This window comes from Halichoerus grypus, chromosome 4, assembly GCF_964656455.1.
Source record: "Halichoerus grypus chromosome 4, mHalGry1.hap1.1, whole genome shotgun sequence".
Lineage (NCBI taxonomy): Eukaryota > Metazoa > Chordata > Mammalia > Carnivora > Phocidae > Halichoerus > Halichoerus grypus.
Genome location: NC_135715.1, coordinates 93,523,198 through 93,541,503, shown reverse-complemented (window position 1 = coordinate 93,541,503; position 18,306 = coordinate 93,523,198). Strand labels below are relative to the sequence as shown.

The 18,306-nt window shown below is 34.3% G+C and overlaps 1 protein-coding gene across 5 annotated transcripts in view; it reads left to right on the top strand.

The window, feature by feature from the left end:
- Positions 1 to 18,106, top strand: part of PTPN4 (protein tyrosine phosphatase non-receptor type 4) — a 229,593-nt gene extending 211,487 nt beyond the window's left edge. For all 5 annotated transcript variants that reach the window (XM_078070673.1, XM_078070674.1, XM_078070670.1 and 2 more), the window contains 3 exons: positions 983 to 1,131; positions 2,856 to 2,991; positions 10,231 to 18,106. In XM_078070673.1, coding sequence (XP_077926799.1) covers positions 983 to 1,131; positions 2,856 to 2,991; positions 10,231 to 10,317 — 372 coding nt within the window. In that variant the 3' untranslated portion in view covers positions 10,318 to 18,106. The remainder of the gene's footprint in view (positions 1 to 982; positions 1,132 to 2,855; positions 2,992 to 10,230) is intronic.
- Positions 18,107 to 18,306: the final 200 nt, after the last annotated feature.

The following is an 18,306-nucleotide window of genomic DNA, read 5'->3' as shown; positions in this document are numbered from 1 at the left end:
TTACCCATTCTTACAATTTTTGGTACCATTAAATTTTGTTAACAATAATAATCAAAGGTAGTCTGTATTAAATACCTTCAATCCATTTCACAGGATTCTGAAAAATTAGTTATCAAGTTATACTGAGGTCTCTTTGGGAATTCGTTCATTAGTCCTTTTCTTAATTACCTTGTACTTTAATGGTCTTTTCTGGAAGCCCCCTTTAATGTAAATGACAATAACCAGATTTCATAGTGTTGAATGGCCATAGATACCAGTTTTTGAGAGTATGATTGCAAACAGCTGATTGGGTGATTTAAAGGTCCTCTCATAGAATCCTTTCAACATAAGACTATCCCTGTGAGGTATAGATGTTATTTTATTTTTCAGTTGAAGAAAGTAAGGCTCTAAAATGTTAAGTGCCTTAACCAGCAGAGTCAATATTTAAACCAAGATGTATAAATCCAATAATAATACCTTTCTCCATTTTACTGACTCTTGGCTCCCAAAAAAAGAATTAAACCCTGATTGGACTTTGTGTTTTTGTGATCTCCGGTTTTTAATCTACATTTATTTTGAGATTTTATTTTCCTAATTTCCATTATTTCACTTGTGTTTTTCAGAATTAGCCCAACTTTGCTTATTAAAAAAATTTTTCCCCTACCATTTGTACTCACTTAACACTTTTTTAGTTTTCTTTAAACATTTCTCTGTATCTTAATTTGTTTTTGCCTATTTATTTGTCATCTGAAAAATATAAATGCAGAAATTGAATTATAAGAATAGTGATCCAAGTAGCCGATACTTAATGGATACAACTGTTTCTGTAAAATGGTTTCTTTCTTTTTCATTGAAATTTTGGGTTTTATTGAGTTTACATTACTTTTTTGGGGGTGGTGAGAATAGTTTCTTTTGCTTTTCTTCTAAAATTAAAATGACACAAATATTTATATTTTAAAGATAATTCCTAAGTTAAGGTGCATAATTTTTCATTTACACTTAGAAAAATGAGAGTCGTCAACTCACTCAGATCCAGTACATAGCCTGGCCTGACCATGGAGTTCCTGATGATTCAAGTGACTTTCTGGATTTTGTTTGTCATGTACGAAATAAGAGGGCTGGCAAGGAAGAACCTATTGTTGTTCATTGCAGGTATTTTCTGTCTTTTATCATTGAATAGTTGACCTGATAAGTCACTTTGAAAGGGAATGTGTATTTTATTTTGTCCTTAAATTGTTATCGTCACTGTGGTAATTAGACCGAACCCAGAACTATGATCTGAAGCTGGAAGGCAAAGGATATGTTCCAACATATGACTGTCAGAATCTTTATCATAAGAAGTAAAAATAATACTTGATTGATTCTTAGAAGCTTGTCTTTTTCATAGTTTAACATCTCATAACTTTAACATTGGGTGTCTTACAATGGATGGTATCTTAGATTTGATGAAATCCAATATACTAGGCATTCAGTTGCAGCCTAAAGGTTTAGATTTCCTCCTCCCAGCAGTGTACTCTTTCGCGCCCTGTGGCCCCTCCCAGGACATTTGTTAAGTACTCTCCCCTCTCTCAGAGTGGCCCTACCCAATACCATCAGAGGATATGCTACTCCCAAGAGCTCCAGGTGAACAGTGGTAGGCTACCCTTTTCTTCCTTTCATACTTGGGCCCCGTTCTGCCTTCTGAAGGGCCAAATACAGGGACTCCAGCCTTCACTGCCATAGACCCAGATTAGGAAAATGAATTATCTTCTCCTTATCCTAGCCACTTCTGTTATTAAAGTGATTTATTCAGGAGCTGTGTTGAGTCCTCTGAATAAATAAATAAAGGTATCTCCTCAATAAAGGTATCTCCTCATCCTTACACTTTCCAGCACTTTTTTCAGAGCAGACTTTCAGATAGATCATCAAAACAGATTGTAGACCAAATGTCTGAGAGGCAACATGGCAGGATTGATGAACACATTTGGTCATTTCATATCCTAAATCCCCAACAGCTGCTATAGCTATTATGTTCACAGAGAATACTTCAAAAAGTTGTTCTTGACTATCCCAATTCCAAAATTTAATAAAAATTAAATTTGGTTTTAAAAACCGATTTGAGTGTGGAAAATATTGTTGTCTTTTTGCATTTGTTAATGATTTATTGTAATTTTGTTATTTTGTATTTTACTTTTTAAGATTTTACTTATTTATTTGTCAGAGGGAGAGAGAGAGCACAAGCAGGGTGAGTAGCAGGCAGAGGGAGAACAGGCTCCCCACTGAGCAGGGAGCCTGATGTGGGACTCCATCCAAGGACCCTGGGATCATGACCTGAGCCAAAGGCAGATGCTTAACCGACTGAGCCACCCCAGCGTCCTGAATTTTATTACATTTTTTTAAGACTTTGAGAGAGAGAGAGAGAGTACAAGTGGGGGGAAGGGGCAGAGGGACAAGCAGACTCCCCACTGAGTGGCGAGCCCAACGTGGTGCTCCATCCCAGGACCCCGAGATCATAACCAGAGCTGAAGTCAGCCACACAACTGAGCCACCCAGGTGCCCCGTTAGTTTGCATTTTAAAGGGAGGCTGCTCCAGTAAGCTTATATACTTTGTTCAGATTTTAAAAACTGAAATGTAACTCTTTTAAAGTAACATTTTTACAACTAACAGTGGGGAAGGAGTAGATACAAACCATTTAATCTGTATTAAGTGTGAAATGTTTTTCAGTTTTCAAAGTATTTTTTAGTTGGCTTTCTACTTTTGTAATATAAAGCTTTTAATTAAAATCAAATTATTCTTCTATTGTATTGTATTTCAGTACTTTTATTTACTGCACAGAAGCCACAAGAAGTTTAACAGAATACTATCAATGAGACTGCCTCTTATTTATCTTTTTCAGTGCTGGAATTGGAAGAACTGGGGTTCTTATTACTATGGAAACAGCCATGTGTCTCATTGAATGCAATCAACCAGTTTATCCACTAGACATTGTAAGAACAATGAGAGATCAACGAGCCATGATGATCCAAACACCTGTAAGTATTGCACTTCATGTACATATGTGTGTTCTCAACATGATGATTTTTGTTACCGATGTATATGACAAACCATCATTTTATCTTTTTAATTCCCTGACAGGAGCCAATAGCCCCTAGCACAGGGATTGGCAAATATTGCCTGTAAGCCAAATCTGGCCTGCTACTTGTTTTTGTAAATAAAGTTTTATTGGAATATAGCCATGCCCATTTGTTTACATATTGTCTATGACTGCTGTCACCCTAAAATACCAGAGTTGAGAAGTTGTAACAGGCACCATATCATTTGCAAAACCTAAAATATTTACTAACTGGTCTTTTACAGAAACTGTTTGTTAGTACCACCTTATCATGTGAATTCTTGAGTGCTTAAACAGGTACAGAGGAACTTTCCCTCTGTTAGTCAGGTGGGATGCCAAGAATAATAGCATCCCTGAACTGGAGAATCTTGGTAGACCAGTTCTTGATGAAACAGCTGTGGTGAAATCACCTTCTTTTAACATAAGAACTTGAATTGCAACAACAACAAAAGTCATGGAAATTAAGCTACTAGCTTATTGTATTCTACACAGACTCTAAATTATATTCCTGGAATCAAAAGAGGAATCATGGAGGGACGCCTGGGTGGCTCAGTCGGTTAAGCGTCTGCCTTCGGCTCAGGTCATGATCCCAGGGTCCTGGGATCGAGTCCCGCATTGGGCTCCCTGCTCAATAGGGAGCCTGCTTCTCCCTCTCCCTCTGCCTGCAGCTCCCCTTGCTTGTGCTTGCTCTCTCTCTCTTCTCTCTCTCTGACAAATAAATAAAGTCTTTTAAAAAAAAAAAGGAATCATGGAATTTTAATGTTAAGATTATTTTTTATATTAAGCCATGGTGAAATGTTAGCATTGTTGATGGCACTAAGGTTACTGAAATGAATTAACCTATATGATCTAATAAATGCCTGTCATTTTTTTAGCTTTTAATTATAGAAAATTTCAAACATATGCAAGAGTAGACAATACAATAAAATGAACACTGTGTTGAGTACTGAGACCCAACAACATGTGCCATATTGTTTCATCTATACAGTCACCTACTTTCCTGGTATTTGAAGCAAATCCTAGACATCAGATTATTTTGTCTATAAATATTTCAGTGTGTATCTCTAAAAGATAAGGAGTGGTTTTTTTTGTAAACAAAATCATAATACCGTCATCACATATAAGTATAATTAACAGTAATTTCTTAATATTATCAAATAACCTATAGTCAAATTTCCATTTGTCTCATATAAGTTGTTTTTTTATTTTAGACAGCTTTATTGAAATATAATTCGCATACCACAAAATGCACCCTTTTAAAGTGTACAGTTCAGTGGTTTTTAGTATATCACAGAGTTTTGCGGCCATCATTGCTATCTAATTTTAGAACATTTCATCACCTCAAAAAGAAACCCCATACCTATTTTCCCTCATACGGTCTCCAACCTCCCCTCCACCCGTCCCTGAGGCAACCACTAATCTACTTTCGGTCTCTGTAGGTTCACCTATTCTGCACCTTTCATATGCATGAAATCATATAACTTGGTCTTTTATGTAATTGGCTTCCTTAATTAACATAATATTTAAAGATTTATCCATTCTGTAGCATGTATCAGTACTTCATTTCTCTCTCTCTCTCTCTCTCTTTTGGGGAGGGGCTGCTGAATAATACTCCATTGTATGAATATACCATATTTTATTTATCCATTCATCTATTCATGGGCATTTAGATCATTTCAGCTTCTTTATTATTATGAATAATGGTACCATAAACATTTGTGTATATGTTTTTATGTGAATATGTTTTCATTTTTCTTGGGTATATATCCAGAAAAGGAATTGCTGGGTCATATGGTAACTCTGTTAAAACTTTTGAGGAACTGCCAGACTATTTCCAAAGTGGCTATTCCACTGACAGTGTATGAGGGTTCCATTTTCTCCACGTTATTGTCAACATGTGTTATCTTTTTTTTTTTTTTTAACTCTAATTAATCTCTACACCAACATGGGGCTTGAACTCACAACCCAGAGATCAAGAGTCACATGTTCCACTGACTGAGCCAGGCAGGCACCCCTGTCTTTTTTCTATTTTAGCCATCCTACTGAATATAAAGTGGTATCTTGTTATGGTTTTGATTTGCATTTTCCTGATAACTAATGATATCAAGCATTTTTTCATGTGTTTATTGGCCATTTATCTGTATATCTTTTGAGAACTGTCCAAGTCTTTGGCTCTTTTCTTTAAAGATTTCATTTTTAAGTAATCTCTATACCCAATGTGGGGCTCAACCTTACAGACTCCGAGATCAAGAGTCGCACGTTCTACCAACTGAGCCAGCCAGGTGCCCCTTGCCCTATGTTCAGTTTGGGTTTTTTTGTCCTTTTATTGTTGACTTATAAGACTTCTTTATATTCTCCGAATAAAAGTGTCTTATAGATCTCTGTTTTGGAAATGTTTTCTTCCATGCTGTTCTTTCACTTTCTTGATTATGTCATTTGTAGCACAGAAGCTTTTAATTTTGATGAAGTCTAGTTCATATATTTTTTTTAATCACATATGCTTTTGGTGTCATAGCTAAGAAATCATTGCCTAAACTCAAGGTCGCAAAGGTTTATTCCTCTGTTTTCTTGCAAGAGTTTTATAGTCTCACTGTCACTTACATATGTCTGATTTATTTTGAGTTAATTTTTACATACAGTTTGAGGTAGGGTTCCAATTTTATTCTTCTCCATGTGGATATCCAGTTGTCTCAGCTCCATTTGTTGATAAGACTGTTCTGTCTTGTCTCTGTGCCCCTTGTCAAAAATCAGTTGACCACAAATGTAAGGGTTTATTTCTGGACTTTCAACTCTTCCGTTGATTTGTATGCCTTTTCTTATACTAGTACCATACTGCCTTGATTACTGTAGTTTTGTAATAAAATTTGAAGTCAGGAAATGTGATTCTCCCAACTGTGTTCCTCTTTTTCAAGACTCTTTTAGCTATTCAGCGTCCCTTGCATTTCCATATGAATTTTATTTATTTTATTTTATTATTTTTTTTTTTTAGATTTTTTTTTTTTAAGATTTTATTTATTTATTTATTTGAGAGAGAGAGAGAGAGAGAAACAGCATGAGAGCGGAGAGGGTCAGAGGGAGAAGCAGGTTCCCCGCTGAGCTGGGAGCCCGATGTGGGACTCGATCCCAGGACTCCAGGACCATGACCTGAGCCAAAGGCAGTCGCTTAACCACCTGAGCCACCCAGGCGCCCTCCATATGAATTTTAGAATTAGTTTGTTCTCTCTGCAAAAAAAGCAAGATACGGATTGCATTAAATCTATCTATCCTTTTTGGAGAGTGCTGCCATCTTAATGATATTTCATCTTCCAAACCAAGAACACAAACTGTCTTTCCATTTATTTATGTCTTTAATTTTTTTGAGTGATGTGTTATAGTTTTCAGTGTGCAAGACTTGCACTTTTGTCAAATTTATTCTTAAGTTTTTTAGTCTTTTTGGTGCTATTTTAAGGGAAAATGTTTTCTTAATTTCATTTTTGGAGTATACATTGCTTGGGTATAGAAATAAAATTGATTTGTATGTTGCTTATGTATGCTGCAGCCTTGCTGAAATCATTTCTTAACTCTAATGTTTTTTATTTGTGAAAGTGGACTCCTTAGGATTTTCTATATACAAGATGTTATCTGCAAATATAGTTTACTTTTTCCTTTCCAGTTTAGATGCCTTTCTTTTCTTTTCCTTTACTTAAGTACCTGGCTAAAACCTCCACTACTATGTTAAATAAAGTGGTAAAACCAGACATCCTTGTCTTGTTCTTGGTCTTAGGGAGATAGCTTTCAGCTTTTCACTTACTAAGTATCTTGTTAGGTGTACCTTTTATCAGGTTGAGGAAGTTCCCTCTTTTACAAGTTTGTTGAGTGTTTTCATCATGAAAAGGTGTCCAGTTTTGTCAAATGCTTGTTCTATATCTATTGAAATGATCATGTGGTTTTCGTCTTTTATTCTATCAATGTTATATATTATATTGATTTCGATGTTTAACTAACCTGCATTCCTGGGGTAAATCTTACTTGGACATGGTGTACAATTCTTTTTTATATATGATGCTTGATTTGAATTGCTAGTATTTTCTTGAGGTTTTTGTATCTATATTCACACATAATGCATTTTTAATTATAGTAAAATACGCAACATAAAATGTACCATCTTAACCATTTTTAAGTATACAGTTCAGTAATGTTAAGTATATTCACACTGTTGGGCATCCTATCTCTAGCACTTTTTCATCTTGCAAAACTAAAACTCTATACCCATTAAACAACAACTCTCCATTATCCCTCTCCTCCCAGCCCCTGGCAACCAGCATTCTACTTTCTGTTTCTATAATTTGACTACGCTAGGTGCCTCATACAAGTAGATTCGTACAGTTTTTGCTTTTTTGTGACTGGCTTACCTCAGCTTAATATTCTCAAGGTTCATCCATGTTGTAGCACGTGGAAGAATTTCCTTTCTCTTAAGGCTGAAAAATACTTCATTGTGTATACACCACATTTTATTTATCCTTTCATCTGCCAGTGGACATTAGGGTTGTTTCCACGCTTTGGTTATTGTGAATAATGCTGCTATGATCCTGGATGTATGGATGTCTCTTTGAGATCTTGTTTTCAATTTTTTTGTATATGTATACCCAGAAATCAAATTGTTGGATTATATCATACATAATGAGTTTTGGGTTTGGTTTTTTTTTACCATTTGTATAAAATCAGAATTCAGATACAATTCACAAATTTTGATTGGTTTATGTCTCCTAAATCTCTTTTATTTATTTATTTATTTTTTTAAAGATTTTATTTATTCATTTGAGAGAGAATGAGATAGAGAGAGAGCATGAGAGGGGGGAGGGTCAGAGGGAGAAGCAGACTCCCTGCTGAGCAGGGAGCCCGATGCGGGACTCGATCCCGGGACTCCAGGATCATGACCTGAGCCGAAGGCAGTCGCTTAACCAACTGAGCCACCCAGGCGCCCTCCTAAATCTCTTTTAAACTATCACTTCTTCCTGTGTCTCTTTCTTTTTCTTGCAGTTTATTTGATGAACAAACCGAGTATTCTCTGTATTTCCTAAAAGTGGTAAATGGATCTATAGACTTGAACAAATTAGGTGATATTCCGTTCTTTCAAAAGGCACTTAATGTCTGGTTGTCTTTCTTTTTATGATGTTAGTAGCCTTGGGTGATGAGTGCCTGCATTATTAACTTATGGGTCTTGAAGAGTGGTGATAGTCTATTATTCCTTCTTTAAAGAGGAACTTTTCATCAGCTATGGGTTAACCAGTGGTACATACAGGCAGTGTAGGAAAAGCAAGGTAAACACTTCATGCTTTCCCTTTGTAAGTTTTCAGTATAATGAGTTGGTTCACTTGCCTCTTCCAATGATGACCTCATACTTTTGTTTGATATTATTCTGAAATCATGGATTTAAACATATGTGATATGTTTCAACCCACTGTAGTTACTTTTTTTTAATGATGCCTAAATTGTCCCATTTTTGGGCCAGCAGGAACCTATTCAGCCTGGCTCCTAATCTTTTTTTGTCAAGACCCTAGTAATGGATAGCTTCTTTGCTAGTAGTGAAGATATCCAGGCCCCAGCTTATACTCCCCCTCCCCCCAGTTTTAGAATCCATAATTCCCCCCAGAAAGTAATGGGTTTTTGTTTATTTTGTTTTGAGAAATTATTTTAGAGACCATCTTCTGAGAAGTAGGTGTTTTTATTGCTGTTCAGTTGGTGTTAGTATTTGTCTCTAGAAATCTTCCATTGCCAGAGTTAAGAAAACAAACTTAGGAGTTAATACTGATGCTTCCAATACAAATTTAGGACCACAGTGTTTTTACTTAATGTGGTCTACTTTACATCTTATTCATCTTTAATTCATACATATTATTCATCTTTAATAAGAATAAATGGTTCTCTACAATACCAGCAATGAAAGATTTAGACTGTCACAAATAGTCATTTGTTTTATTACACATGACATAACAGTCTCAGAATAACAAAAAGAACACTACTGCCACCGACAAAATAGTTCCTAAAAAGAATTTTCAGTTTTTTCCACTTTTTGGGTATATTCTTTGAGATACTCGTATTACTGTTACAAAGTCCCTTGAAATAGTTCCTCCCTGTGTGGTTATGCTGTCAACTAGATAGACACATTGATTTGTTTCATGTTATTTTCAACTTAGAGATTTTTTAAATTAATGTTCTAATTATGGGATATATTTATGTGGTTCCAAAGTAAAATCTGTAAAAGAAGGAAGTATATTCAATGAAGTCTAGTCTCTACCCCTCTCCTGTACTCTATTCCCCTGTCCCTTTATAGGAAATCATGTTTTAATGATTTGTCCTTCCCTTTTTTGTAACATATATATTGAGATACGTAGACATTTGTATCTCTCCCCCCTTTTCTTTTATAAAGAGAATACATTGTGTGCATTTTTCTCTGCCGTGCTTTTTGACTGAGCAAGATATTCTTGGGGATGCCTGGGTGGCTTAGTCAGTTAAGCATCTGTCTTTGGCTCAGGTCATGATCTCAGGGTTCTGAGATCAAACCCGGCATCAGGCTCCCTGCTAAGTGGGGAACCTGCTTCTCCCTCTGCCTCCCCCCAACTTATGTTCTCTCTTTCTCTCAAATAAAATAAATAAAATCTTCAAAAAAAAAAAAGATATTCTGGAATTATTTTATAGTGATCTGTAGACTTTCATTTCTTCCCCTCCCAACCTTCCACCACATATTCCCCTGTGAGAATGTGCCACTCGTTATTCACCCAGCCCCTTCCTGGTAGCCATTTGGATTGTCCCTACTCTTCGTTATTATAAATAATCTAGCAGCAAATAGCCTTATTTATGAATGTATATTTTCAATTTCTTTTTCTAGTTTATCTTTGGATAGATTCCTAGAAGTGGGATTGCTGGGTGAAAGGTAAATTAACGTAAATTTATTAGATGCTGCCAAATTGTAGTATTTTACGTCCCTACTAGCAATGTATGAGTGTGTTGCCAACAAAGTATGTTGTCAGACTTTATTTTTTGCCATTCTGTTGGTGAAAAATGGTATCTCTGTGCAGTTTTACTTTGCCTTTCTTTAATAAGCAAGCCAAGTGAGATGTTCTTCTTTTTTTGTTGTGTTCTAGTTTTTCTGATCAATTCTATTCTTTCTGTTTTTCAGAGTCAATACAGATTTGTATGTGAAGCTATTTTGAAAGTTTATGAAGAAGGATTTGTTAAACCCTTAACTACATCATCAAATAAATAAGAAAGCAAAAGTCTGGGACATGGGTCAGAAAACTGCTTTCTCTTATATTCACTGTGCCATAATTCTGCTTGCAGGAAATGGCATTTAGACAAAACAAATGAAGAACTAACAAAAACTGAAAACTTCAGCACTGTTGCACTTTATGTTTAAGAAAATGTCACTCTCTCAAAATCTGTAATTCACGTGTTTGAAGACTATTTCATGCTTTGCTCCGAACAAATAGTGAATAACTGAGTATGTTCAGGGTAATTTATGAAATTTGTGGTGGTGCCATGCAGTCCCCTTCTGGTAGAATTGCCACAAACAAGGCTCAGAATTACCATCATCTCTGTTATACACCTGTATCTTGAAAGCAAAAAGAAGTAAACATCAGGAGTCAGCTCTGGTGTTTCCCAGTGATTCATGTACTTATTACTATACTGATTACCAGATTTTTATTTTTTAAATTTTAGCAATATCATTCTCAATATTAGCCAGTACACTGCCTATGGATGCAGCACATCTTTCCCTGTACTCCCCCTGTAGAGACCTGCTGTTCATGAGAAGAAAGATGGAATTTGCTTTTCCCAGGAAATGCTGCACATTGTCCATTTACCAGCATCTTATAGAAAGTATAAATATGAATCTACAAATTTTCTTGAATTTAATAATGTAACTTACATTTATCATAAGGTTGGCTTATTCCAAATCATGTGATTTCACATACTTGATGTAAAGGAATGCATGCATTGTGTCTTAACCCCTTAAGTGCCTTGAGACGTCTTTGTATGTCTAATGAAAAGGCACTCATTTGACCCCACTAGGAGGTATGTATGTATATTGTACATTTACATTTTTATGCATTTTGAATCAGTTCACATTTTAAAACATAGCTTCTTGTATGAAGAGTTACGCAGTCAAAAAAGGGTATGGAAATTCTATTTCTTACTCAGTTTTCCTGTATTTTGCCACAAGAAGCAAAGGTAATTTGTGTTCTACTGAGTGAGCGTGCTGCTGCTATGGAATTGTCGAAAATCTGCTCATGCCTTTCCTGCGGGACAAGGGTTACAGTTTAGCAGCTCAAGTGAAAAGATGCTTTATTATTCAAATTTTCTATTTATTTTATCCCTAACTTTAGAAATGGCACCTAATATGCACATTAAAGTTAAACATATTCATATTTTCGCTAAAGATAGAGCAGTTCATTGTGATTTATTTCTATCACTGTCTAAATTATTACTCTAAAGCATTCATTTCAGTTCATTTCAAGCTTTGTTCACACTGGTCTGTTCGTTGGGATACTTCAAACAGGGAATGAAATGTTATTGACTTATTTCTAAATGTAATCCCTCAACTGAAATGAGGGTTTTGCTGGGTTTTTTTTTTTTTTTTTGCATACGATTAAATTACTCCAGTTTATATATACTTATTAAGTTATAAGCATGTTAATGTGGAGAGTTTTGATTGTCCAGCCTGATGGAGGATCTGATTCCCTTTAAGGATGTATATATTTTCCTCTTCAGGATTTTTTTTAAGTCTGTAGAGAGAGAGAACTTTAAAATTGCCCAGTTTTAATATAAGTGGAAATTTGCTCACCTATTGAAATGTTATGTTACACAATTATATGGATTATGGTTAAAACAGATTCATTTCCTAGTGGTTTCCGAATACTTCTGTATAGTCTTGATAAAATTTAGAGTTGAATAGTTTCGGAATGCCATTTAGTATGAGGGGGGAGAATGCACATTTAAGAATCTTCAGTGTAATCTAAGTGATGTTATTTCAAATACTCAGAATCCATAATAATAAATTTTAGGAAGTTAAGTCCTAAACATTAATAGCCAAGATAATCAAATAAATTATTATAATCAAATATTTTAATTTTTTAAGAGAAAAGTAACATAACCTTTATGTCAGAGAGAAATTCTCCTATCCCTGGGTTTCACAGCCAAGAAAGTATAAATTAGTAAATAACTATAGTCTTATTTGAACATTCCATTCTCTACCAACAGATAAATACAATTTAGGCTGCTCTATGACATCATGGTAAGTTGAAAAGTGAACAACTAAAATCATGTTGGGGGTCTACATAATTAATAACTGTTTTGATAGTTTTTACCTAAATTAAAATCTGTTCTAACTGTATGGATAGAATATGACAACCAAAAATTAAAAAGATAAAAAGATACAGTTGTATAGATATAAACAGATAAATGTCATGATTGCTGTGTTCTTTAACTTACAGTTTTGTTTACACTTCTGAGATAAACTCTAATAATTTGTTGGCAATGAGCACTGTTGCCTTTTGTAATCATTAATTCCAGTCTTTAACTGATAAATATTAGAAGTTTAGAATTACCTTTAAGTTTCTCATATATGGATTTTTCATCTGGTAGCTACCCTCTGTCAGTATTTTTATGTACAGAATAGATCCTTTTTAAAGACATATTTATTAGGATCTTAAGTTTAAAATAAATTATTCTTCACAGCTTCTTAAAATGGATATGCTAATTATGCTTCTCTCTTCACCCAACAGATAAGACTTTATCCATTACACCTAAGAATTTTTTAACCTGTTTATCAATCTAAATAGGGTTCTAGGAATAATCCTAGCTTTAATATGCCAAGTAGTTCTAGATTCCATTCATATCAGTGTAATATTGTGTAATAAAATGTCAAATTTCTTGTATCTGAACTACTCTCCCCCTCCTCCCATAACTCCCCTGTTCGCTTACCGCCCCCCACACACACACACTCTAGAAGTCAGTGCTGACTGTTATTCTCACAAGTGGAAATAGGTATTGGTGAATCAGGGGGCTTTGTAAATGCTAAGAAATGTTTGTGAAAACCTTTCCTCTCTGATTTAAAATGGTTTTACCATGTTCATTTTAAATGTTTTATTGAGCATCAGATTTGTGTCAGCACTGTGTACATAGCATGAAGAATATTTTGGAATAGACTTTAACATTCACAAGAAGAATTGGTAGTATTTGTTAAACAATGCATCCATTCAAAATAGAGGCCGAGTAAACAGTGTAAGAAATAACGTCCTTTGTGTGGCCTGCTAGCACAAGTGGGGGGGGGGAAGGGGTTGATCGTTATGATTAAGAGTAAAGAGAAAATTTATATATAGAAACTGACTTCAAACTTAAAGAGGTATGGTAAGCCATTAAGACACACACTTTTGTGTGTTTATATATTTGTGTGTTTCATAAAGGCTGATGCTAACAGGGGTAAAGGATTATTTTAAGTACAGAGTTGTTTATAATGTGTTGGCAGATCTGATCAGGTCTAATCAGGTATTTGAGCAAAAGTCTCCGGTCTCCACTAGAAATACTCTAACTTGAGAGCTGAAAGGAACCTGAGTGGTTTTATCTAATCTCACCTTCTCCTATTATTTTAGGCATCATATATGAATATCATAAATTCTTGTGAATTTTAGTCTGTTTCAGCTCAAGAATTATACTCAGGCAGTGTTTTTATTTAATAACTATGATGACCTTAGAAGATGTCACTTAATTTAGAAAATAAGTAGGCTTTAAAAGGTGATCCTAATTAGGACCCTGACTCAGTTTGCTAGTCATGCTTCCCTGATAGAACATAAGCTTTTGTAAAGTATTTAGGCTGATACACATGCAGTATGAAAACATTCTGAAATGTAAATTAGAAGACTAATTTTTAAAAGCACTTAAAACATAGAACTAGGATTTAGAATATATGTCCACTTATAATCAAATAATTTATGTTCATAATGTGAACATGTAGTAGAATTAAAGCATTACTTATTTTATAATCTTAAAAGGAAGAAAGAAACGAGAATTTTTAACAATGTTCTATTTAATACCTGTGTTTTGAATATTTAAGATACTCTGATAGTAAGGTTGCCAAAGTAGTTTTGAATTCATTAAAATTATTTATACCACAATAAGGTGGGACATGTTTACATCTCTTTTATGTTGTAGTTTAGGTGAATTTACATATAAGTCACTTAGAGTAAATACATTATGGTAAATATTTGTTGGAATAAACATCTCTTAATAATATGACATGAAAAAGATGAATTACGTCACAGCTGGCTTTTATGCCACATCAACAAAGTAACAATATTATCATTGCTTCCCACAGTTGCTTTAACTGTCCAACCACAATGTCTGCAGTCATTTTTGCGTGTGTGTTGTTTCCTCCAAGTAAAACAGCTATGTTATTAAAACCCACTGGATTTTCTCAAATATCAGAATTACTGATTTGTTGGCAAAGATTTATTGGTGTCTCAGTGTGATCACAACATAAGTTACAGCAACTGTTTTATAAAATTCTTAGTGAATTGTATAGCTACTAAGGAATTTACATAATAATAAAACATTTTTGAGAGCTAACTGCTAATAGATAAGTAAGTTCAGCAATTTTATAAAGAGCCCGTGAAATTAATCCCTAAAATGTATTTTTGGGGTTCAGCTTACTTTACAATGTCTACAACTATTAACATAGTTTTTTGTTCTATACCAACTTCATTTATTCTTTTTTTCTGACTTCATTTATTCTTAGTAGCAATTAGTACAGTAAGCCTTTCAGTGTTATCAAAAACAAGTCCTATATCAGTGAGAAATTAGACACTTTAATTTCATAATCTTGGTGAAGTTGTCCTGGGTAGACACCAAATAGTTATTTCTGTTTCCATTTCTAGATTTTGCCGCTACTTATTTGTATGTTTTTCTACTGCAGTTTACTGTTGATTTCTAAAGTTTTATAGTCATTGTTATTTTTATTTTAGCAATCCAAGCTAAATGGGCGGCCATAGGTAGTATCTACTGGGGTGCAGTCCATCAACATTGACTAGATGTGGTTCCGTGCATAAAGGAGAAAACCAATTTTTTTTATTTACAAAGTGAGAAGTATTAGCAATATTGCAAGTTAAAGACTACAATTTTAGTTGAAAGTCCTAATGTTTAACTTCCTGAAACCTTTTAAAATTTCCAATGAAAGAATGAAAGTGTTTAAAAGCCTTGTGCTCATAAAAGTTTCAGTTAAGCACTGTAGAATTTTCCTACTTATTGTTGTGTAAATGATAGAGAAAATATTTTTCTATGGACAAGAGATTGAAACTGTTAACTTCTTTTACTTCATTGTGTAAAAAGAAAAATGATATTTGTATGTCTTTCATGCTGTAAGAAAAATGAATGTATCTTTGAAATGTTATTAGAATTATGACTTGATTCTAAGGATACTCTTTGTTTTAAAAAAGTCAGCAAAGGATTGAAAAAAGGAAAGGAAGAGTGTATTCTACTTCATTATATAAAATCAGTTTTAGAAGAAAAATGTAATTTTCATTATAAACGAGCAATCATTACTGAAGCATATTTCAAATATAATGTACATTCTTTTTGTTTTGTTTTAGCTATAGCATAGAAAATTTCAAGAAAATTTGTGCTTACTATTTTTAAGTGTAAAATAATTGTAGACTTCTGGAGTGTGGAAGGGTGTTTTTGTGTGAGGGTAAACATTCTGCTGCATGTGTTTACCGTGAGGGAACGTTCTCAGGCATTGTCAACTGTGGCAGCCACAAATGAGGACGTCGTTGTGAGTGTGACTTGGGTGAAGCCAGAAGTCTGTGCCTCAGATTTACTACAGTAAATATGTGCAGAGGCCCCTGGCAAATAGTTTTGCCTTTTTATTATCTGTATCTTGGACAGATAAGACCACTGAGCCCAGTTCTGACTTGTAACAGTGGTGTCTTAGATGCTTAAGGGTTAATTCAGCTGAACAACAACAAAAACCCTACATTTTTAACCATCTTTTAGGCATGATTAATTTGTTCAATGGTCTCTTTAAAGGGTAGTATTTATTAACTATCACTTGTTAAACTTGACTCAATGGGGCCTTCATTATTTTGACTCCTGCTTCCATCCCTCTAACTTTTAAAAATCATTAATTTCATTTTATAGTAGTCTTTGTGAAGTAAATACCCTGAACAACTATAAGGTGATATCTTTCTTCACTAGCTATTTTTTTAACTGTTTTTAAGAGATTACTATCGGGCTCCCTCAACCCTGAGAGTTTCCAAAATTTAGCAAATACTACTTGTGATAACTTTAACTGAAATGCCACCTTACTAAATGAAATTATCACCATAAAGTCATCAAGGAGGATCAGCCCAGTTTACAATCTTAAACCCAAATAGGTGCTGACGTTTGATTTCCCCAAATCCACTGTAGTCACAATTGAGCCCATTTTACCTTTTATTTAAAAGAAGCTTTTTGGGTTTTGCTCCTGAGTTGTGTTGCAGTTTTTTGCCTTCCCTGGCAAGAAAATTTCAATCCAATTCTGGAACTCTCTGCCACCCATCTTTTCCAACCCTTTGGTGAGTTCACAAGATCATCCAGTCTTTCTTGTATCCTGTAGAGTAGGTCAGATTTCAATGCTGAAATGATTTCTTGAATTTTAAATAGTAGCACTTTATTTCATGCTTACTACTGACTTAATTTATACATTTAAAAATAAAATCTAGGAGTTTTGTAAATATGGAAAAAACTTTAGTGGATTAGTGTGTAGAGCTCATTGGATTGGACCCAAGTAAAATGCTTTACAATGATCTCTTGATCTTTTGATATTTAAAAGGTAACTTGTGTGATTTTAGCTTTGCCACTTTTCTGTAATTTATTTAGTACAGTAAAGACTACCCAGTTGACTGTCTTGCTGGACTCTTGAGTTCTCTCAGCTAGCTTCAACCAGGTTTGGTTTACAGTAATCATTTCTGCTTTGCATTTTTTATACATTACATGAATACTTGGAAATCCATTTGTTTGGTTTTAAGTTGTAGGTAGGGGTTAAGTCAATACTGCACCACAAGTAAGTTGAAGAGGGCAAAGTCCTGACACTTTATATACATGTCAAGGGGCAGGATTTAAGACACTAAAAACAGTTTACATTAAGCTGTTTTCATTTTCTATCATTAGAATATATGTGCTTAAAAAAATTAAAAACTGTCCACCCAGTGTTCTCACAGCATCAGGACATTGCAGTTACAAATCCATATTGTAATCTTTTCAGATGAGAAAAGCTAGTCTTTATTTTCTACAGTGTAGGCTTAATTTTAGGACAGATAATTTACTATATACTCATCAGTGATATTTTTAAGTAGTTTTACAAATAATTATTTCTATGTAGAGGGTGTATTAATTTGGGATTTTTTTTCTTGTAACAGGTGCTATATGTAAATATGAAGGGCGAAAAGTCACTTAGTTAAAAGTCTAGTTTATTTCGTAATTAAAATATGATTTTGCATTTCTGCTGTCATTTCACGTTTGATCGTACTGAACTAGTAGCAAAATGGAATTAGCCCCTTAATTTTTTTAACTATCTTCCCTCATTTCACAAAAACAACTCTTTGCATATGGTTTGTTTCCATAAATAAGAGGCAGAGAAGCTTAGGATTCATTTAAAATGTGTAAGCTTGAATTTGGTCAACACTGGATAATTTGAAATCATACTCTGCATCTGTCACTGCAGCTTACTGTATGCTTGAAAGGCCTTGTGTATTTGTCTTAATTTCAGTGAAAAATTAGAATTCCTGCAGTTTATTCATGTAAAAAAATCTATGAATACTAACAGCAGACAGGATAAAAATGCCAATTTGCATTAAAACTGTTTGAGTCCTAAGAGCGATTATGTTACGTGAAATGCTTTTACACATATTTTGTTGGCCATATTTCATTTTGATTGAACAATAGTTGTTCAGGTACAAACGTGAAAAAACTAGCTGTGACTTTTAATTGTTCAATTGCAAAATAAAGATGTGCTTTAGTAATTTAAAGTATAGGAGTTTTGAAGATTATTTTTTGTTGTTGGGCTTGTCTAACACTGGTTATATTCATTAATGGGTGATCAGAAGGAACTGGGAGATGCTAAGTGCAAAGTTTATGTCTAGAATTCCTGGTTCACTAGTGGCTGTGTGTGGGGAGAGGGGGTAGGATTATTAAGTAAGGAACTAAAAGGGATTTAGAGGATTACAGA